This window comes from Oncorhynchus nerka, linkage group LG15 (assembly GCF_034236695.1).
Source record: "Oncorhynchus nerka isolate Pitt River linkage group LG15, Oner_Uvic_2.0, whole genome shotgun sequence".
Lineage (NCBI taxonomy): Eukaryota > Metazoa > Chordata > Actinopteri > Salmoniformes > Salmonidae > Oncorhynchus > Oncorhynchus nerka.
In genome coordinates this window covers 61,504,971-61,528,606 of record NC_088410.1, presented here as the reverse complement: position 1 = coordinate 61,528,606, position 23,636 = coordinate 61,504,971, and the positions used below count along the sequence as shown (strand labels likewise).

The following is a 23,636-nucleotide window of genomic DNA, read 5'->3' as shown; positions in this document are numbered from 1 at the left end:
ATGAATCTGCTTCCATATCAGAGTGGTATACTGTAGTACTAGGGGCATTTGTACCATTTCCTCCATTTGGCCCTTTCTTCCTGCTCCTCATCCCTCTCTGTCTTCATCTTTGTTGCAGATGATTCTCTTCTTCTCCAGCGCTCCCGTCTTACTCTGGAGGACCTGGACAAAGACAATTTCAAAGTTCATGACGCCCATGTGACCTGGCTCAACGGTGAGGAGAGGCAGGCTTCCATGGCACAGATTTCATTTACAAAACATGCATGTCAAGCCTTAAATGACTGATATACTTTTTGACAGGCTGCCCACCTTGTGTAGCATACTGTACACCCTGTGGCTTCACTGTAACTTGACAGGATTTACGGAGCATTCCGACTGCGTCCCAAATGGCACTCTATTCCCTATATAGTGTACTACTTTTGACCAGGGCCGATATTGTAGTGTGGTAAATATAGATCATATAGGCTATATCATATATACTTGTACCTCACATGCAATCCATAATAAGACTATGCAATTAGCCTATTAAAATGTTTACCTGACTCCATAATGACAATTTATCAATATGCAAGAGACTCCAGTTGAGTTACAGGAATTGGAAGGTCAAGAAAGTTCTGTGAATGGAATTCTAAATCCAAGTCTATTTTATTAACATTGTAAAATAAACGGATTCACATACAAGGCATAAGCTTAATTTACAAAGCATGAAAAAGTATTACAAGGCATTATCCTAGACATGATCAGAGAGGGAGAGAGAGAGAGAGAGAAAGAGAGAGAGAGAGAGAGACAGAGAGAGAGTGTATTTTTTAAATTGAACTAGGCAAGTCAGTTAAAACCTGTTAGGGAAGCTGCGAATTTTCGCAGCTTTTTGTTAAAAATCGCGCAACATTTCAGCGCCCTGCTATTCATGCCAGGAATATAGTATATGCATATGATTAGTATGTGTGGATAGAAAACACTCAGACGTTTCTAAAACTGGTTAAATCACGGCTGTGACTATAACAGAACGTGCGTTTCATCGAAAAGTGCAGGAAAATCTGATCACTGAAAATGGAAATAAATATCCATGCGCCACTTCCAGGAATTGTTAAAGGTGAATCGGATTAAATGAGGTTGAGGTTGCAGTACCTACAGCTTCCACACGATGTCTAGAGTCTTGTCATTTGCTTCCGCTTTGTTTCTTGGTCAAACCGACACAAGGGAGCCGATTTCCTCCGGTCTCCGACCGGATGTTTTGGTTGAGATTTCTCCGGACATTATTTCCAGGCAGACACCTATAGAATTTACATCGCCTCCTGATGAATTTTATCGCTTATTAACGTGTACTAATACCTAAAGTTGCATTACAAAAGTATTTTGAAGTGTTTTGTGAAAGTTTATCGTCGACTTTTTTAATTTAAAAAAATGACGTTACGTTAGAAAACGCTATTTTTTTCCGTTGTTCACATAGTATTCATAGATCGATATCTAGGCTATATATGGACCGATTTAATCGAAAAAAGACCCAAAATGATGTTTATGGGACATCTAGGAGTGCCAAGAAAGAAGCTCGTCAAAGGTAATGAATGTTTTATATTTTATTTCTGCGTTTTGAGTAGCCCCCGGCTATCGCAAAATCTGTCGTTAGGTGACGTTGCTGTATTCTGGGGGATACATGCTATCAGATAATAGCTTCTCATGCTTTTGCCGAAAAGCATTTTACAAATCTGACTCGGTGGATAGATTCACAACGAGTGTAGCTTTAATTCAGTACATTGTATGTCCATTTTAATGAAAGTTTGAGTTTTATCAACCACTATAGGTGGCGCTCTTGAACATTTCTGCTGATTGATGTTCCCACCACGGGACCACGGCCCTAACAAGTTTTAAGATCAAATTCTTATTTACAATAACGACCTACACCGGCCAAACCCGGACGGCGCTGAGCCAATTGTGCGCCGCCCTATGGGACTTCCAATCACGGCCGGATGTGATACAGCCTGGATTCCAACCAGAGACTGTAGTGACGCCTCTTCAAATCAAATCAAATTGTATTTGTCACATGCGCAAATACAACATGCGTAGACCTTACAGTGAAATGCTTACTTACAAGCCCTTAACCAACAATGCAGTTTTAAGAAAATACTTATAAAAAGTAACAAATAAAAGTAACAAATAATTACAAGAGCAGCAGTAAAATAACAATAGCGAAGCTATATACAGGGGGTACCGGTACAGAGTCAATGTGCGGGGGCAGCGGTTAGTCGAGGTAGTTGAGGTAATATGTACATGTAGGTAGCGTTATTAAAGTGACTATCCATAGATAATAACAGAGAGTGGCAGCAGCATATAAAGGGGGTAGGGGGGAATTGCAAATAGTCTGGGTAGCCATTTGATTAGATGTTCAGGAGTCTCATTGCTTGGGGGTAGAAGCTGTTTAGAAGCCTCTTGGACCTAGACTTGGCGCTTGCCATGCGGTTTGTAGAGACAACCGTCTATGACTAGGTTGACTGGAGTCTATGACAATTTTTAGGGCATTCCTCTGACACCACCTGGTATGGAGGTCCTGGATGGCAGAAAGCTTGGCCCAGGTGATGTACTGGGCCGTACGCACTACCCTTTGTAGTGCCTTGCGGTCGGAGGCCGAGCAGTTGCCATACCAGGCAATGATGCAACTAGTCAGGATGCTCTCGATGGTGCAGCTGTAGAACCTTTTGAGGATCTGAGGACCCATATCAAATCTTTTCAGTCTCCTGAGGGTGAATAGGTTTTGTTGTGCCCTCTTCACAACTGTCTTGGTGTGCTTATACCATGATAGTTTGTTGGTGATGTGGACGCCAAGGAACTTGAAACTCTCAACCTGCTCCACTACAGCCCTGTCGATGAGATTGGGGGCGTGCTCGATCCTTCTTTTCCTGTAGTCCACAATCATCTCCTTTGTCTTGATCATGTTGAGGGAGAGGTTGGTGTCCTTGCACCACACGGTCAGGTCTCTGACCTCCTCCTTATAGGCTGTCTCGTCTTTATCGGTGATCAGGCCTACCACTGTTGTGTCATCTGCAAACTTAATGATGGCGTTGGTGTCATGCCTGGCCATGCAGTCATGAGTGAACAGGAACTACAGGAGGGGACTGAGCACGCACCTCTGAGGGGCCCCACGTGTTGAGGATCAGCATGGTGGATGTGTTGTTACCTACCCTTACCACTTGGGGGTGGCCCATCAGGAAGTCCAGGATCCAGTTGCAGAGGGAGATGTTTAGTCCCAGGGTCCTTAGCTTAGTGAGGAGCTTTACATTTACATTTTACATTTAAGTCATTTAGCAGACGCTCTTATCCAGAGCGACTTACAAATTGGTGCTTTCACCTTATGACATCCAGTGGAACAGCCACTTTACAATAGTGCATCTAGGTCTTTTAAGGGGGGTGAGAAGGATTACTTTATCCTATCCTAGGTATTCCTTAAAGAGGTGGGGTTTCAGGTGTCTCCGGAAGGTGGTGATTGACTCCGCTGTCCTGGCGTCGTGAGGGAGTTTGTTCCACCATTGGGGGGCCAGAGCAGCGAACAGTTTTGACTGGGCTGAGCGGGAACTATACTTCCTCAGTGGTAGGGAGGCGAGCAGGCCAGAGGTGGATGAACGCAGTGCCCTTGTTTGGGTGTAGGGCCTGATCAGAGCCTGGAGGTACTGAGGTGCCGTTCCCCTCACAGCTCCGTAGGCAAGCACCATGGTCTTGTAGCGGATGCGAGCTTCAACTGGAAGCCAGTGGAGAGAGCGGAGGAGCGGGGTGACGTGAGAGAACTTGGGAAGGTTGAACACCAGACGGGCTGCGGCGTTCTGGATGAGTTGTAGGGGTTTAATGGCACAGGCAGGGAGCCCAGCCAACAGCGAGTTGCAGTAATCCAGACGGGAGATGACAAGTGCCTGGATTAGGACCTGTGCCGCTTCCTGTGTGAGGCAGGGTCGTACTCTGCGGATGTTGTAGAGCATGAACCTACAGGAACGGGCCACCGCCTTGATGTTATTTGAGAACGACAGGGTGTTGTCCAGGATCACGCCAAGGTTCTTAGCGCTCTGGGACGAGGACACAATGGAGTTGTCAACCGTGATGGCGAGATCATGGAACGGGCAGTCCTTCCCCGGGAGGAAGAGCAGCTCCGTCTTGCCGAGGTTCAGCTTGAGGTGATGATCCGTCATCCACACTGATATGTCTGCCAGACATGCAGAGATGCGATTCGCCACCTGGTCGTCAGAAGGGGGAAAGGAGAAGATTAATTGTGTGTCGTCTGCATAGCAATGATAGGAGAGCCCATGTGAGGTTATGACAGAGCCAAGTGACTTGGTGTATAGCGAGAATAGGAGAGGGCCTAGAACAGAGCCCTGGGGGACAACAGTGGTGAGAGCACGTGGTGAGGAGATGGATTCTCGCCACGCCACCTGGTAGGAGCGACCTGTCAGGTAGGACGCAATCCAAGCGTGGGCCGCGCCGGAGATGCCCAACTCGGAGAGGGTGGAGAGGAGGATCTGATGGTTCACAGTATCGAAGGCAGCCGATAGGTCTAGAAGGATGAGAGCAGAGGAGAGAGAGTTAGCTTTAGCAGTGCGGAGCGCCTCCGTGATACAGAGAAGAGCAGTCTCAGTTGAATGACTAGTCTTGAAACCTGACTGATTTGGATCAAGAAGGTCATTCTGAGAGAGATAGCGGGAGAGCTGGCCAAGGACGGCACGTTCAAGAGTTTTGGAGAGAAAAGAAAGAAGGGATACTGGTCTGTAGTTGTTGACATCGGAGGGATCGAGTGTAGGTTTTTTCAGAAGGGGTGCAACTCTCGCTCTCTTGAAGACGGGAGGGACGTAGCCAGCGGTCAGGGATGAGTTGATGAGCGAGGTGAGGTAAGGGAGAAGGTCACCGGAGATGGTCTGGAGAAGAGAGGAGGGGATAGGGTCAAGCGGGCAGGTTGTTGGGCGGCCGGCCGTAACAAGACGCGAGATGTCATCTGGAGAGAGAGGGGAGAAAGAGGTCAGAGCACAGGGTAGGGCAGTGTGAGCAGAACCAGCGGTGTCGTTTGACTTAGCAAACGAGGATCGGATGTCGTCGACCTTCTTTTCAAAATGGTTGACGAAGTCATCTGCAGAGAGGGAGGAGGGGGGGAGGGGGAGGAGGATTCAAGAGGGAGGAGAAGGTGGCAAAGAGCTTCCTAGGGTTAGAGGCAGATGCTTGGAATTTAGAGTGGTAGAAAGTGGCTTTAGCAGCAGAGACAGAGGAGGAAAATGTAGAGAGGAGGGAGTGAAAGGATGCCAGGTCCGCAGGGAGGCGAGTTTTCCTCCATTTCCGCTCGGCTGCCCGGAGCCCTGTTCTGTGAGCTCGCAATGAGTCGTCGAGCCACGGAGCGGGAGGGGAGGACCGAGCCGGCCTGGAGGATAGGGGACATAGAGAGTCAAAGGATGCAGAAAGGGAGGAGAGGAGGGTTGAGGAGGCAGAATCAGGAGATAGGTTGGAGAAGGTTTGAGCAGAGGGAAGAGATGATAGGATGGAAGAGGAGAGAGTAGCGGGGAGAGAGAGCGAAGGTTGGGACGGCGCGATACCATCCGAGTAGGGGCAGTGTGGGAAGTGTTGGATGAGAGCGAGAGGGAAAAGGATACAAGGTAGTGGTCGGAGACTTGGAGGGGAGTTGCAATGAGGTTAGTGGAGGAACAGCATCTAGTAAAGATGAGGTCGACTGTATTGCCTGCCTTGTGAGTAGGGGGGGAAGGTGAGAGGGTGAGGTCAAAAGAGGAGAGGAGTGGAAAGAAGGAGGCAGAGAGGAATGAGTCAAAGGTAGACGTGGGGAGGTTAAAGTCGCCCAGAACTGTGAGAGGTGAGCCGTCCTCAGGAAAGGAGCTTATCAAGGCATCAAGCTCATTGATGAACTCTCCGAGGGAACCTGGAGGGCGATAAATGATAAGGATGTTAAGCTTGAAAGGGCTGGTAACTGTGACAGCATGGAATTCAAAGGAGGCGATAGACAGATGGGTAAGGGGAGAAAGAGAGAATGACCACTTGGGAGAGATGAGGATCCCGGTGCCACCACCCCGCTGACCAGAAGCTCTCGGGGTGTGCGAGAGCACGTGGGCGGACGAAGAGAGAGCAGTAGGAGTAGCGGTGTTGTCTGTGGTGATCCATGTTTCCGTCAGAGCCAAGAAGTCGAGGGACTGGAGGGAGGCATAGGCTGAGATGAACTCTGCCTTGTTGGCCGCAGATCGGCAGTTCCAGAGGCTACCGGAGACCTGGAACTCCACGTGGGTCGTGCGCGCTGGGACCACCAGATTAGGGTGGCCGCGGCCATGCGGTGTGGAGCGTTTGTATGGTCTGTGCAGAGAGGAGAGAACAGGGATAGACAGACACATAGTTGACAGGCTAGAGAAGAGGCTACGCTAATGCAGAGGAGATTGGAATGACAAGTGGACTACACGTCTCGAATGTTCAGAAAGTTAAGCTTACGTAGCAAGAATCTAATTGACTAAAATGATTAAAATGATACAGTACTGCTGGGGTAGGCTAGCTGCGTTGTTGACACTACCCTAATCAAGTCGTACCGTTGAGTGTGAAGTTTCTACAATGCTGCTTTTCGGGAGCTAGCTGGCTAGCTAGCAGTGTTGGTTACGTTACGTTGCGTTAGGAGAACGACAATAGCTGGCTAGCTAACCTAGAAAATCGCTCTAGACTACACAATTATCTTTGAAACAAAGACGGCTATGTAGCTAGCTATGTAGCTAGCTACGATCAAACAAATCACACCGTTGGGACTGTAATGAAATGAAATGAAAATGTGATACTACCTGTGGAGCGAAGCGGAATGCGACCGGAATGCGAAAGTTCTATTCAGTAGAGTTGGCTGGCTATTCAGTAGACGTAGCTGGCTAGCTAACCTCGGTGAATTAAGATAATCACTCTAAGACTCTAAACTACACAATTATCTTGGATACGGACAGCAAAGACAAAATAGCTGGCTCAGTTGAGTGTGATAGTTACTAACCTCGGTGAATTAAGATAAGATCACTCTAAGAATTATCACTCTAAGACTCCACACTCTAAACTACACAATTATCTTGGATACGAAGACAGCAAAGACAACTATGTAGAGGGCACAGTGGTGTTGAACACTGAGCTGTAGTCAATGAATAGCATTCTCACATACAGTTGAAGTCGGAAGTTTACATACACTCAATTAGTATTTGGTAGCATTGTCTTTAAATTGTTTAACTTGGGTTAAATGTTTTGGGAAGCCTATCCTAAGCTTCCCACAATAAGTTGGGTGAACATTGGCCCCTTCCTCCTAACAGAGCTGGTGTAACTGAGTCAGGTTTGTAGGCCTCCTTGCTCGCACACACTTATTTAGTTCTGCCCACACATTTTCTAAAGGATTGAGGTCAGGGCTTTGTGATGGCCACTCCAATACCTTGACTTCGTTGTCCTTAAGCCATTTTGCCACAACTTTGGAAATACGCTTGGGGTCATTGTCCATTTGGAAGACCCATTTGCGACCAAACTTTAACTTCCTGACTGATGACTTGAGATGTTGCTTCAATATATCCACATCATTTTCCTATCTCATGATGCCATCTATTTTGTGAAGTGCACCAGTCCCTCCTGCAGCAAAGCACCCCCACAACATGATGCTGCCACCCCCATGCTTCACGGTTGCGATGGTGTTCTTCGGCTTGCAAGCCTCCCCTTTTCTCCACCAAACATAACAATGGTCATTATGGCCAAACCGTTCTATTTTGTTTCATGAGACCAGAGGACATTTCTCTAAAAAGTACGATCTTTGTCCCCATGTGCAGTTGCAAACCGTAGTCTGGCTTTTTTATGGTGGTTTTGGAGCAATGACTTCTTCCTTGCTGGGCGGCCTTTCAGGTTATGTCGATATAGAACTCGTTTTACTGTGGATATAGATAATTTTGTACCCGTTTCCTCCAGCATCTTCACAAAGTCCTTGGCTGTTGCTCTGGGATTGATTTGCATTTTTCGCACCAAAGTACGTTCATCTCTAGGAGACAGAACGCATCTCTTTCCTGAGTGGTATGACGACTTTGTGGTCCCATGGTGTTTATACTTGCCTACTATTGTTTGTACAGATGAATGTGGTACCTTCAGGCATTTGGAAATTGCTCCCAAGGATGAACCAGACGGCCTACCAGATTTTTTTTCTGAGATCTTGGCTGATTTCTTTTGATTTACTCATGATGTCAAGCAAAGAGGCACTGAGTTTGAAGGTAGGCCTTGAAATACATTCACAAGTACACCTCCAATTGACTCAAATTATGTCAATTAGCCTACCAGAAGCTTCTAAAGCCGTGACATAATTTTCTGACATTTTCCAAGCTGTTTGAAGGCACAGTCAATTTAGTGTATGTAAACTTCTGACCCACTGGAATTGTGATACAGTGAATTATAAGTGAAATAATCTGTCTGTAAACAATTGTTGGAAAAATGACTTGTGTCATGCACTTAGTAGATGTCCTAACCAACTTGCCAAAACTACAGTTTGTTAACAAGAAATTTGTGGAGTGGTTGAAAAATGAGTTTTAATGACTCCAACCTAAGTGTATGTAAACTTCTGACTTCAACTGTAGGTGTTCCTTTTGTCCAGGTGTGAAAGGGTAGTATGGAGTGCAATAGAGATTGCATCATCTGTGGATCTTTTGGGGCGGTATGAAAATTGGAGTGGGTCTCGGGTTTCTGGGATAATGGTGTTGATGTGAGCTATGACCAGCCTTTCAAAGCACTTCATGGCTACAGACGTGAGTGCTACGGGTTGGTAGTCATTTAGGCAGTTTACCTTAGTGTTCTTGGGCAAAGGGACTATGGTGGTGTGCTTGAAACATGTTGGTATTACAGACTGAGACAGGGAGAGGTTTAAAATGTCAGCGAAGACACTTGCCAGTTGGTCAGCGCATGCTTGGAGAACACATCCTGGTAATCTGTCTGGCCCTGAGGCCTTGTGAATGTTGACCTGTTTAAAGGTCTTACTCACATCGGCTGCATTAGAGCGTGATTACACGGTCGTCCGGAACAGCTGATACTCTCAATAATGTTTAAGTGTTACTTGCCTCAAAGTGATCATAGAAGTAGTTTAGCAGTATGCTTGTGTCACTGGGCAGCTCTCAGCTGTGCTTCCCTTTGCAGTCTGTAACAGTTTGCAAGCCCTGCCACGTCCGAAGAGCGTCAGAGCCGGTGTAGTACAATAAGATCTTAGTCCTGTATTGACGCTTTGACCATTTGATGGTTCATCGGAGGTTATAGCGGGATTTCTTATAAGCTCCCGGGTTAGAGTCCCGCTCCTTGAAAGCGGCAGCTCTACCCTTTAGCTCAGTGCGAATGATGCCTGTAATCCATGGCTTCTGGTCGGGGTATGTACCGACAGTCACTGCGGGGAAGACGTCACAGATGCGCTTATTGATTAAGCCAGTGACTGATGTGGTGTACTCCTCAATGCCATCGGGAAGAATCCCGGAACATATTCCAGTCTGTGGTAGCAAAACAGTCCTGTAGCTTAGCATCTGCTCCATCTGACCACTTTTTTTTATTGACCGAGTCACTGCTGCTTCCTGCTTTAATGTTTGGCTTGTAAGCAGGAATCAGGAGGATATAATTATGGTCAGACTTGCCAAATGGAGGGCGAGGGAGAGATTTGTACGCGTCTCTGTGTGTGGAGTAATGGTGGTCTAGAGTTTTTTTCCCCTCTGGTTGCACATTTAACATACTGATAGAAATGAAGTGAAACAGATTTAAGTTTCCCTGCATTAAATTCCCCGGTCACTAGGAGTGCCGCCTCTGGATGAGTGTTTTCCTGTTTGTTTATGCCAGCATCGTTCTGTGGTGGTATGTAGACAGCTACGAACAATACAGATGAAAACTCTCTAGTTAGATAGGGTAGTCCACAGTTTATCATGGGATACTCTACCTCAGGCGAGCAAAACCTCAAGACTACCTTAGATATCGTTCACCAGCTATTGTATACAAATATACATAGACCCTTGTCTTACCAGAGGCTGCTGTTCTATTCTGCCTATAGAGTGTATAACCCTCCAGCTGTATGTTATTCCTGTCGTCGTTCAGCCACGACTCTGTGAAAAATAAGATATTACAGTTTTTAATGTCCCGTTGGTAGGATATACGTGCTTTTAGTTTGTTCCATTTATTTTCCAGCGATAATAGTACGGATGGCAAAGGCAGATTAGCCACTCGTCACTTGATCCTCACAAGGTACCCCAATCTCCTTCCACGAAATCTCCATGTCTCCTTCTACTGTGAATGACGGGGATGAGGGCCTGTTCGGGTGTCTGGAGTAAATCTCTCTCGTCCGACTCGTTAATTAAATATTATTTGTCCAATTCAAGGTGAGTAATCGTTGTTCTGATGTCCAGAAGCTCTTTTCGGTCATAAGAGATGGTAGCAGCAACAATATGTACAAAATAAGTTACAAACAACGCAAAACGGTTGGTTTAGAGCCAATAAAACGGCAGCCATCCTCTCCGGCGCCATTATTCTCATCTCAATGCATCCTCTTGCACTGAGATGCAGTGCCTTAGACCGCTGCGCCACTCGGGAGCCCTTATCTCACCAGCACAGGTCAGGGGACAAAGAAGAGAAAGAGACAATGAATCTAAGACCCTTTTATAAGTGTTGAATGGATTCAACATCTGAGTTATTGACTAATAGCATTGCTGTTGAGTTAACACCTAATCAGATATCAGACATACAGGATGTAAAGACAACTGAACCTCTGTAACTCAGAGGTGTGACAAAACGGGGGTTGGAGAGATAATGCAGCATTCCTAAGACAACACAAAGGAAAGCCTTGCATACAGTGTAAAGAGTCACTTCGGGGCTGCCCTGCAATATGGCTCTGGTCAAAAGTAGTGCAGTATGTAGGGCATAGGGTACCAATTGGGACACTTCATGCTGCTGTTGACATGCAGAGCACAGCACAGCTCATCAAGTCAACCCAAATCATGAAACTGTCCTCAGGTTTGCTGTAGGGGACAACGTTACAATGTGAGAAAAGCTCAGTGTAAGTTTTATGGAATGTACTCTTGTAATTAATACATGTTGATGTTGACTGTTCTGCATCGTAGCTGCACTCTAGGGAATCAAATAACTCCCCCCAAGGGACTGACTATACTTCTGCCTCAAGGACCCCCTGCTATCTGTTCAATAATGGCCCAATTTTGACCCTAGTTAAGCGCCCTCAAATGTAACATAATTCCCTTTTTATGCATTTTTCTCTATATGCATATTCCGAACTTGAACTTAAGCATGAGAATTGTGAGCTATTCACCTGTTATTAGTTTTGGGTAGAGATCGAATAAATGAAGGTGTGGCAGAGGTGCCTACAGATACCTGTATTCTGACCTTGACTTAATTCCCTCTGAATTTCACCACCTTTACACGCCAGGAAACCATAAATAAGGTCTAGTGAACCAACCAGTTCCAAATAGAAAAAGCATCTACTTTATTTTTTCTGAAATAACACCATTCTCTGTCATTTACAGCTCTATAAGAGTGATTGATAAGAGCTAGGTAAATTAGTAATCCATTTGGATAAGGGAATTGTAAATATAAACTACACTTGTTTTGGATATGTTTGACCTTATAATTGCTGGAGACAAATGTGAAACCAGTCATATGGCACCAAACTGAAGCATATCAACATATCAACTTTCCCACACTAATGTTTATGAAATGCTGTGCCATTATGCAGAATTTAAATTGTACTGCCTTTTAACTTGCAGGGATGGGCACTCTCAAATATCCCAAACTATCACAATTCAGAATAAGACCCAGATGCAGACAGCTAGAGTCACATACATTTATTGACCCAAACAGGGGCAGGCAAGAGACAGATCAAAGGCAGGCAGAGGTGTGTAATCCAGGGCAGATTCAATAAGGTACCGAACAGCAGGCAGGCTCAGGGTCAGGACAGGCAGAGGTTCGTAAACAGGTCAGAGTCAGACAGGTACAGAATGGCAGACAGGCTCGGAGTCAAGGCAGGCAGAATGGTCAGAACTGGGGAAACTAGGAAACAGAACTTGAGAAAGCAGGGAGGCGGGAAAACACGCTGGTAAGACCTGACAAGACAAACTGGCAACAGACAAACAGAGAACACAGGTATAAATACACTGGGGATAATGAGGAAGATGGGCGACACCTGGAGGGGGGTGGAGACAAGCACCAAGACAGGTGAAACAGATCAGGGTGTGACACAAACATTCTTTGTCTCCTATTTCTATCATTTTGTTTAACTTCATGTGCTTCTTCTGAAAACACCGTCAAAGCCATGTGGTTGTTGCTGACGATCATTAGTAACAGTTGACAATATAAACAAAAGACATGTAGCCTAATTAAATCATTTTTTATTTTTATTTCACCTTTATTTAATTAGGCTACATGTATTTTGTTCATATTGTCAACTGTTACTAATTCTCCCTATTATAATCCTATGTACTCTAATCTTCCAACATTACATTGGAAGAATGTGGCAATCAGAATGAATCAAACCACCATTTTCTTTCATGCGTAAAGGCTCTCCAAACCTGTTCCTTTTTAATTCATAAATACTTTCCTAACCCTAAATAATCTACAAGTATTTTCAAATCTACCAATTGCTGCTGAAACAAAGACAGATATGCAGATATTTAGATGGCTTTCTTTCATTTATCCCTAGTATTCTGAACCCGTTCTCTCGATATAGTCTTCTGAGTCTGTCGACAGAATTCGAACTAAAACGTACACTGTATTTATAGGGATGGCTTAAGATAAATATACTGAAAACCCTATTGAATGAAAACTCCACGAGAAAATCTGTCGGCCTGCAAGTGGGAGGGTTTTCAGCGCTTCTCCCTCCTGCAAAGCCTGTTACACACCTTCATAAGGTGAGTTTGAATACCAACTACTGAGAAGTGCGTAGGAAAAGCGTACGTAAGAAAGGTGTAATTTCCTAAATTGGAATTATTAGAACCATTTCCAATCCCTAACATCTGAGGCATTGATGAAAGGTTGCTCATTGAATTAAGAAATCTATTAACAAAATACACATATGTATGTCACATACAGTACATGTACAATACATGTATATTTGACATAAATCCAATGGCCTCTAGATTACATTACACTTTGCAGTATATTCGTTTAGCAGACACTCTCTTTACTTTAGGATAATCAGGACGGTTTCCGGATTAAACATCATTCTCAATGGGAAGTCTCAATCCAAAGTGTTTTTGTTGTTGTCCACGACTAGGCTTAATCTGGGTCTGGGAAACCAGTCCTTCATGTTTCAACAACAACTCTGTCTTCAGTCTATTTGCCAGTCTCACCACTGCATGGCTTCTACTCTAACTCCCCTCTGTAGATGATGAGGTGGCCTTTCGCACCAGGGAAGGGCACATCCTGAAACACAGCCTGAGTGAGAACCTCACCATCGCTCTGCTGGGCGGCAGCATCCTAGTGAGTACAGGCGGAACAAACAAAACTCTGCTCCAAGGTGGTTGATTGACAGACTGATGGATCTTTGGCATACATATCCATACTCCCAGTCTCCCACAGGTGTCAACTTGAATTTGAGAAATAATCACTCCTCCCACTGCAGTTTTGATTTGGATTTTGATATATTTGTTTCTGTTTTACAAGAATCTGAATGACACAAAGTTTCAGGTGTCACCAGACCAGAAGTATATTCTGCTGGCGTACAACTTGCATCTGGTAGGTAATGTTTAACAGTCAGCGTATCTATTGAGGAATATTTCAAGACAAAACTGGCAACTTACTGCTGATTTGTATCCATACCTCCACCCCCGTTTAAATAGACTGATTTAATTCTGCTCTAAGCAACGTCTCATCTTTTAACAGGATATTTGAATTAAGATTATACAAACAAAATCAGAACACTGTTATGCTCCCAAAGGGCTTGTTTTATCCCATTCAGAATCTGGCACCGTTTCTCTTTTGGGATGAGCATTTATTGTTCTTAAAGACTTGGAAATGCCTCAATGCAAAGAATATAAAATATGTGGCAGCACCAGCAGCTATGTAACTGAGTTACCGTTCTATCCATGGTAGCTATTATTGGAAACTATTTGGACTGTGTAGTCATTTTAGGCAAGTTCTTTACTGTTGATTTGATACTATTCCTCTTCTCTGCCCTTGATAGGTGTTCTCAAAATCATTTTCAGCTTCCTATGTAATTTACAGTGTGGGGACAGGGTAAGTGTTATTGATAGCATAATAATGTATTCCTATATTGTGCAATCAATCCAAACCAACACATCCAAATGTAATATGATGCATAACAGGTCATCTGGTAATTTAACAGTTTATTTCAGCCAATACCATGAATTAAAAAAAGAACTTGTTGTGTATGCATGTATTTGTGTGTATATTCTCATGCATTTCTGTGTTTGTTTCTCGCAGGGAATTTCTTGAGCTAAACCCACACGGAGTGAAGCCATCTGCTCTTCAATATGCCGCATGGGGTCCCCATGGAAATCATTTGGTGAGGCCCTAAGGCAGGAGTGCACAACATGCGGCCCACAGCCCAAATACGTCCCGAGAGATGCTCTTTTTTGGCCCATTATGTTCACACACTGTATGTTCATTTGTGTGTGTTATATTTACACTGAGTTACATAGGCACTCTGTTATTTTGGCAGATCTACATATTTCAGAATAACCTCTACTACCAGCCCGGTGTGTACAGTGGTCCTGTGCGTCTCAGCACTACAGGCAGTGGGTCTGTTATCAACGGGCTGTCAGACTGGACATATGAGGGTGAGAGAGACGCTGCCTTTGTGGAGTAAAATCATACTTACTTACTTAGTCCTCTTCTTCCCGGGTAGGACATAAGGCTGCAACAATCTTCTGCCACTGGAGTCTGTCTTTGGCCACAGCTTGCGCCCTGTCCCATGAGAGACCCAGCTCATCCGTTTTTAGCATGCCTCGTTTGTGCTTTTCTGTTAGTGTCCACCTGACAGAACAACACCATAGACATCACATATATATTTTGTCATATACTATACTTTACCTCATAAATGATAATAGATCTATAATATGCAATGTATATGAATGTAATGTACTTGAATGTGCCCATCATCACAAATTAAGTTCCCATGTAGAAACATTACATTCTTATCAATCTATATTAAGAATTGGCGAGCTAGAGTCTGTATACTATATACAGTAGATGGGCCCATTTACACCTGCTACTGCATGTTGACTGTCATGTCATGTGTTTCCAGAAGAGATCCTCCAGACGTACCCTGCCTACTGGTGGTCTGGAGACGGGGTACGGCTGGCGTACCTGTCCATCAATAACACACACACACCCTATGTGGAGATCCCTCGTTTTACTGGAGAGCCATACCCCACAGGAGCCTACTATCCATACCCTAAGGTGAACTGTATAATAACAATAATAATAATAATGTCAATAAAGACTACTTTTATACACCTTAACTTAGATCAATTCCAAGGTCATCTCCTCTGCAATAAACCCTCTTGGCAGAGGCTACAATAAGATGAATTGAGGTCAATACAGAATGTCTTTGAACACTGTTATCTATTCAGAATGTGTTGATGTGCATCCTTCCCTTCCAGGCAGGAGATAATATCCCTGCAGTTACTCTTTACGTGGTGAACATCTTCAGCCCTGCTCACACTCTGAGGATGACTGCTCCAGTCTCACTCAAAAACAGGTACTGTAGGTACTCATTTAAATCAGTGTATTTATTCTCTCCATATGTAAATAGTCAGACCTAAATCTCGGTGTTTCTCCCTTGTCTTTCTGTCTGCCTGCCTGTGTCCAGAGGTCATTACATCTCCATGGTGAAATGGACCAGTGGGACCAGGCTGGCTGTGCGTTGGTTGAACCGGGTCCAGAACCAGTCTGCTCTCTCTGTGTGCGAGGCCACCACTGGAGTCTGCTCACAGGTGATACACTGATCAGTTGTATAGGGAGTAGATCCATCATTTCTAGCAGCTGGATGTGATCCATGTGATTCATGTGGATGCTTACTGGTTGTCAATGATATGTATGAGTGAATAAATCAGAGATTCCTTCTATATTTTGAATGCCTTTTTTCTGTTGCAACCCTCACAGAAACGCAAAATGACCATGGATGTCTGGCTAGGGCAACCACAGGTAAATTCTGCCTACTAATCACTTTAACCAAGATCAACCAAAAGGCTGAATCTATTCAGAGAAAATGTATAAGAAATGGGAAAACTTGCTGTGTTTCATTACACTTTTCAAGACCGTCATTATATGTAGCGAACCTTAGTCTGTATTAAAGCATTTAGAGCTCCTCAATTTTCAACTGCTGGTTTTAGTTTTCCTGGACAAGTAAGAACCCTGAGGGGAGGAATTGCCTATTCTAATCATTAAGTGATTCGATTAAATTAAATTAATGTGGTTGCATGAAGACAAGATAAATTAAGACAAGAGGAAGACATGAATACAAGATAAATGGATTTCAGTGGGACTTGGAGGGAGAGAAATGGAATACTAAAATGAGTAGTGTTAAGTAATGGGAATGAGTCGAGATGATTTGGGCCCACAGTTTCTCTTCTGACCACGTGGCCTTCGGGTCTGGTCAGATCACATTGCCTGGAAAACCTCTACTAGGCCCTAGATCAAGGATGGGCAACTCACGTCCTCGGGGGCCTGATTAGTGTCACACTTTTGCCTGAGCCCCAGCTAACACACCTGACTCCAATAATCAACTAATCATGATCTTCAGTTTCAAATGCAATTAGTTGAATCCTCTGTGTTTGCTCAGGATGGGGAAAAAGTGTGCCACCGCTCTGACCCCCGAGGACTGGAGTTGTCCATCTCTGCCCTAGATACTGTATGATGACTAACAACTGTGGAAATGACTCTTTCCGGCCAACAGGAGGTGCCCCTCTTCTCTAGAGACGGCTCCATGTTCTATGTCACTCTGCCTGCGGCACAAGGGGGTCATGGAGAGTATCGACACATAGCTGTCCTCCCTACTCAGGTCAGAGTTGCGTTTCAGCCTTATCTACCTTGCTTTATCTTATTTGGCCCAAGTCAGTCTATTTTGAATGGCTAGGGTTTTCTCCTCACTACCCTCTTTCACAATGACCCCTTCATCTACCTTTAACTCCCTCGCTCCCTCCCTCTTACACGGTCTCTATCTCCATGTCCTTGGCTTGTCTCTCTCTCTCTCTCTAACTCAATTTCTCTCTCCCTGCAGCCTTTGACTACCCCAATGTCTCCACGATTCCTGACATCGGGCCACTGGGATGTGATGTCACTCTGTGGCCTGGATGAAGATGCAGAGAAAATGTAAGAGGAGTAAAGAGATTTGCTTATCCCTAGCATTTGCTGGTGTGACTGCAGATGGCATTAATGTGACCACAGAACATCAGTCTGATGTGGTTTCTGTCTGTTTGCAGATACTTCATCAGCACAGAGGCATCCAAACACAGCAGACACCTTTACAGGTAAACATGCACAAGGCCCTATAATTATACCATAATCCATAAATAGATCAATATGTTTTTCCTGACCACGTGACCTGACCAGCAAAACTCTAAGCACTAGCCAAGACTTTATCCTGGTAAAGTCCCTTGGTCGGGAGTAACTCAGGTCCATAAGAAATGTTTACATCATTCAGTCTGAATGGTTTCTATTCACTGTTCCTCTCTCTCAGTGTGAACCTCTGGGGTTTTTCTCAAAGACACTGTCTTACCTGCACACTCTCAGAGACCTGCCGCTTCTACAAGCCACAGTTCAACCCCAGCCTCACTCGCGTTATCCTCCACTGCTTGGGTGAATCTCTCTCTCTCCGTCTCTCTTTCTCTCTTTCTTTCCTTTTTTTCTGTCCTTCACCTTGATCTCTTTGTTGTAGGCCCTGGCATCCCCAGAGTGACTGTCCACAGCACCAGAGAACATTTCAGTGAGTTCTACACAAGTTGTTTTTCATGTTTTAAGATGTCTACTAGGTCTCATAATTGAGCTACGGTATATACAGTATACATGCTTCCTGTATGTATGGCCCCACATTCTATCTTTACTCATTTTTTCTAAACAAATGGGATGGGAAAGGCTAAGGGGAGTATTTGTGTTGGTGGCCATTTTCGAGCTGATTACATTGAACACTGTTTGACTATAGCCTTCGTCATGTCCTTAACTCACAACTTCAATTGGCTATTTGACAATATATTATCTGAGCAGAGGTTGATATTGAGCACAATCGAATATGTCTTACAATGTCTGCAGCTGTAGCCCTAAAACAATTGAATGATTGTTATTTCACCCAGATGTTTTATGTTCAGTATTCAGTCACTGGTGAGGATGCTTCCCAAACAGCACACTATCCCCTACATAGTGCATTGCACTCCTTTTGACCAAAGTCCTATGGGCCCTGGTCAAAGGTAGTGCACTGTAAGGGGGATAGGGTGCCATTTGGGACACAAACTGAGTGTTGTTTTCTTAGGGTACAAGGTTCTGGAAGACAACAAGCCTCTGTCTGAGGCCCTGAAGGGCAAACGGCTCCCCATCACACACTACAGCACCATTACAGCTGACCGCTATGGTACAGTAAACACTGAGGAAAACACTCTTTTTCTTAGAGAACTTATTATGACTTACCATGATTTGAGAACAACTGTGGTATCCATGTTGCAGATATGCATCTAAAGCTGGGTCTACCACAGGGGTATGAAGAAGGCCTACATCCTCTCCTCATCATCGTGTAAGATCTGCAAAAAGAAGCAAGCATGAAAATGTGAAACACAAATGCAAACTTTAACGGTTTTGCACTGAAATAAGAAATGGGCATCGAAACAAAGACCTTGCAAGCTAACATTTCATAACGATAAGATCAATATTTTTGACACAGGTGTCCTCCAAATATGAATATTTATTAACACAAAAGCTCCATAACCTCCTACATTTTTTATTTAACCTTTATTTAACTAAGCAAGTCAGTTAAGAACAAATTGTTATTTATAATGGCGGCCTACACCGGCCAAACCCGGACGACGCTGGGCAAATTGTGCGCCGCTCTATGGGACTCCCAATCACCGGTTGTGATACAGCCTGGAATCGAACCAGGGTCTGTAGTGACGCCTCTAGCATTGAGATGCAGTGACTTAAACCGCTGCGCACTCAGTGTATTCACTTCTCCTCCACCTAACTTTGTTGACTTCCTGAACCCATTTCCTTTCTTCTCATCTCTGTCTGTGTTTCTCAGGGATGGAGCCCCTGACACTCAGGCAGTCACAGACCGTTTCTCTCTGGGCTGGCCCCAGGTCCTCTCCAGTATCCACAGTGTAGCTCTGGCCTGGGTGGACGGCAAAAGTGGGGCGGCACACGGCCTGAGGTCACCTAACCTTGACCCCAGGAAACTCAGCTCCCAGAGAGTCAAAGACCTGCTGAGCGTTGTAGAGTGAGTAATCAATGATGACTACAGTGTAGATTTCAGCAGCATCTAAATAATTTCTTCGTCATACTATATTTAAGCAATGAGTCATTCCATGTCATCCAAAACTGTTTCAAAGCAAATTTTCTGCAATTCTATACATTTGATCATTGGGGCTGAGAGAAAAGAATGCAGTTTTAAAACAAATTTCAGGTTTTCTACACATTTTGCCATGGGATTGAGTGAAAATGTGCAGTTTAAAAGCTAATTTCCTGCAATTTTACACATTTTTCCATGGCTAATGTCGTGTTATTATGCTAACTGAGTGATTCAAACATTATAACAAAATCAATGGGGACATGACATTATTTTACTTTAGATTCTCCCCCTGACTGTCTAGTTTTTATTTTGGTGATTGTTCATTTTCAAAGACGATCTTATGAAAAAATATATAGCTCATTATCTTTTCTACATACTTTATATCTGGTTTTAGTCATTTAAGTTTACACTAAAGACATTTTACTATCCTGAAATGATTATACTTTTTTAAAATATAGAGGACACCCTGTATTTCAACAGAATAATGTTTCAGGAATGCTGATCATATGTCACTAACTACAAAAACAATTTCAGAACAATCTGAGATTGTGGGTGTCGAAATCCTCTTTCTTGTGCTTTTTGAGGTGGAAAGACCCCAATGTATTCTTTGCTACAGGTGGTTGTTGGAGTTGCCGTACATTGACAACAGAAGAATTGCGCTGTATGGAAAGGTATAGGGTCTATTTCCAACTATATTGCTGCATTGATTCTAGCAGACCCAGCCAAAGTGAGAAAAGAGCTTAAAACATCCATGTTAGATCAAACAGTATTCTGTATGTAGTCACCTCTGGATATGAGTACCCCACCATTTATCTTTTCAACAGGCATTTGGTGGACTTCTGACACTGAAGATGATGGCAGCAGCCAACATATTTAAATGTGCTGCAGTGATGGCTCCAATCACAGACTTCAAAATCTACAGTACGTCCACCAACATTTAGGAGTAATCTGTGTTGCTTTTCATCTTTGTTCTTGTGATTAGACGTACTGTGTCTGACAGTTTGTTACACTATTATTCAAATCCTATACCTACCCCAGTTCTTACTTGGTTTATCTTTTAGAGTTTGTTATCGATTTATAAACAATAATGACTTCCATAATAGATGCTGCTTTCTCTGAGAGACACCTGGGTCTTCCAGCCACTCAGGAGAGCTTCTACAAGGTAAGTCAAGATCTTGTTCTTCAAATTGATTGTAAAGTATAAGATGGTGTAACATCGTCTCTCTCACATGCACTCAACTTGTCCCTTTAGTCTTCCTTTGAACGAAAAACAGGTTGTGACTAGACGGAGTACATCTAAGACCAGAAGTGACATTTCGTAGCAGGTTAGGAGAGCATTTTTGCTAACCCTTTCCTAACTTTAATCTAATTCTCCTAACCTGCTACGCTAATTCTCCTAACCTGCTGTGTAAAGTCTCCTAACATGCTACGAAAAAGTAACTTCTGGTCGTAGCTGTATTCCACCTAGTCAGCATTCCAAAAACCTGGTTCTTAGTTCAACATTTCTCCTCAGGATGCCTCTTTGCTGGATGATGTGGTCAATCTGAGGGACAAGAACTTCCTCCTTTTACATGGAACCGCAGATGGTGAGAACCTGTATGATCTATTCAACTAATATTTAGGGGAACACTTTCAGAAGTGCCACAAAAATAAAGACATACCCCACATGAGATATTGAATGGATCTACTTGCACATATTTGTGAAGTAACACTTCCATCTTGAACTTCCATCTCGTCTGTTTTCTGTTTACTTTTTTCTTGTAGCACATGTCCACTTCCAGCACACTGCCCAGCTCATAGACCGTCTGGTGTCAGCAAAGGTCAACTACTCTCTGCAGATTTACCCTGACGAGGGCCACGTTTTGAGACGGAGCCACAATGAACAGCACTTCCGGCGCACCCTAACAAACTTCCTTCAGGACTGTCTGGCTCCTATGCCACCTCAAAAGTCTGATGGACAGGAGGATGACTGAGAGCTACCCTCCCAAACATTTACATCCAACAACAAAACACCATACTTCCATCCTTTTGACCTTGAGGACCTTGAGGATTTTGCATGAGGGAAATGTGAAAAGCCATGTAGTGTGAAGGGAAAGTATGCTCTGAAATGTCTCATGTTGAGTAGAGTTTGCATTTTTGTATTTAAATAGCTGACTAAACTCAACTCCATGGTGAAGGAAGTTAAACTTCCTTGGAGTTTAGTCATCTAGTATTTAGCATGACCCATATTGCAGAACCTGATTATTTCAAAGATCCTTAAGAATTTGTTCTTGTTTCCTAAGTGCATTTGAGATGGTAATAAATAGTTTGATGTTATCTGGTGGTGATAGTTTGTTTAAATCAAATCAAATGTTATTTGTCACATGCTTCGTAAACAACAGGTGTAGACTAACAGTGAAATGCTTACTTATGGGCCCTTCCAGATAGCATGGTGGGTAGGAGTGTTGGGCCAGTAACCGGAAGGTTGCTGGATGGAAACCCTGAGCTGACAAGGTAAAAGATCTGTTGTTCTACCCCTGAGCAAGGCAGTTAACCAACTGTTCCCTGGGCCCCAATGACGTGGATGTCAATTAAGACTGCCTCCCACACCTCTCTGATTCAGAGGGGTTGGGTTAAATGCAGAAGACAGTTGTACAACTTCCAAACAATGCATAGAGAAAAATAATAATACGAGGAATAAATGCACAATGAGTAACGATAATTTGGCTATATACCAGTTCCGAGTCGATGTGCAGGGGTACAAGGTAAATGAAGTAGATACAGTATGTACATAATGTCACAATGTTCGTAATAATGATGGTCGGACCAAGGCGCAGCGTGAGTATAGTTCCACATCTTTTAATGAATAAGTGAAACTGAAAACAAAATAACAAAGACCCGTGACTACGTAGTGTTCAAACACACTATACATAAACAATATCCCATAACCCACAGGTGGAAAAAATGCTGCTTAAGTATGATCCCCAATTAGAGACAACGATAACCAGCTGCCTCTAAATGGGAATCATACAAATCACCAACATAGAAAATCAAACCTAGAACCCCACATAGAAAATATAAACTAGAACAAAAAACCCTAGTCACGCCCTGACCTACTCTACCATAGAAAATACAGGTTTTCTATGGTCAGGACGTGACACATATAGGTAGGGATAAAGTCCCTAGCCCAGGTAACAATTTGGTATTTTATTAGGATCCCCATTAGCTGTTGCAAAAGCAGCAGCTACTCTTCCTGGGGTCCACACTAAACATGAAACACAAGACAGCATGACGTAATACAGAACATCATTAGACAATGAGAATGGTATCCTGCTTTCACCGGAACAGTCCCGGATCCACACCTTTTGCGTGAAGAAAAGACATCGGGAAAGGGGGCGCAGATCGGGGTACCTTCTGAGAATCCGGAGGCGAGCGAGTAAACTCCCAATGCCTTCCATTCTTCTTGCTAACGTGCAATCATTGGAAAGGAAAATTGATAACCTACTATTAAGATTATCCTACCAACGGGACATTAGATACTGTAATATCTTATGTTTCACCGAGACGTGGCTGGATGAAGATACGGACAATATAGAGCTAGAGGGATTTTCCATGCACCGGCAGAACAGAGACGCTACCTCTGGTAACACGAGGGGTGGGTGTGTGTGTCTTTTTGTAAATAACAGATGGTGCGGCATGTCTAATATTAAAGAAGTCTCGAGGTATTGGTCGCTTAAGGTAGAGCACCTTATGATAAGCTGCAGACCACATTATCTACCAAGAGAGTTCTCATCTGTATTATTCGTAGCTGTCTATTTACCAGGCCATAAGCAAATAAGAAAATGCTCACCCAGATTTAATGCAGGCAAACTTAAATCAGTTTTACCAAATTTTTACCAGCATGTTACGTGTGCAACCAGGGAGAAAAAATCCTAGACCACCTTTACTCCACGCACAGAGATGCATGCAAAGCTCTCCCCCTCCATCCATTTGGCAAATCTGACCATAATTCTATCCTCCTGATTCCTGCGTACAAGCAAAAACTAAAGCAGGAAGTACCAGTGACTTACTCAATACGGAAGTGGTCAAATGATGTGGATGCTACACTACAGGACTGTTTTGCTAGCACAAACTGGAATATGTTCTGGGATTCATCTAATGG

The 23,636-nt window shown here is 43.8% G+C and overlaps 1 protein-coding gene across 1 annotated transcript; it reads left to right on the top strand.

The window, feature by feature from the left end:
* On the top strand, nucleotides 1-21,811 carry LOC115142313 (inactive dipeptidyl peptidase 10-like). Its single transcript, XM_065000719.1, has 24 exons — nucleotides 1-25; nucleotides 119-214; nucleotides 13,367-13,461; nucleotides 13,645-13,716; nucleotides 14,165-14,217; nucleotides 14,425-14,506; nucleotides 14,663-14,780; nucleotides 15,248-15,402; nucleotides 15,606-15,703; nucleotides 15,815-15,938; nucleotides 16,108-16,149; nucleotides 16,901-17,005; nucleotides 17,225-17,316; nucleotides 17,427-17,474; nucleotides 17,684-17,802; nucleotides 17,882-17,929; nucleotides 18,470-18,568; nucleotides 18,661-18,727; nucleotides 19,229-19,423; nucleotides 20,112-20,166; nucleotides 20,320-20,416; nucleotides 20,599-20,657; nucleotides 21,009-21,081; nucleotides 21,260-21,811. The coding sequence occupies exons 1-24, from the start codon at nucleotides 1-3 to the stop codon at nucleotides 21,466-21,468; spliced, it is 2,226 nt and encodes a 741-aa protein (XP_064856791.1). The 3' UTR covers nucleotides 21,469-21,811.
* The last annotated feature ends 1,825 nt before the right edge of the window (nucleotides 21,812-23,636 follow it).

Bases quoted from the DNA above. Each gene is read 5' to 3' on its own strand.
- LOC115142313 (XM_065000719.1), top strand. From the start codon at position 1: ATGAATCTGCTTCCATATCAGAGTG. The intron at 15,403-15,605 runs GTGAACTGTATA...CTTCCCTTCCAG, and splicing joins CCTACTATCCATACCCTAAG to GCAGGAGATAATATCCCTGC. The intron at 17,475-17,683 runs GTAAACATGCAC...CCTCTCTCTCAG, and splicing joins CACAGCAGACACCTTTACAG to TGTGAACCTCTGGGGTTTTT.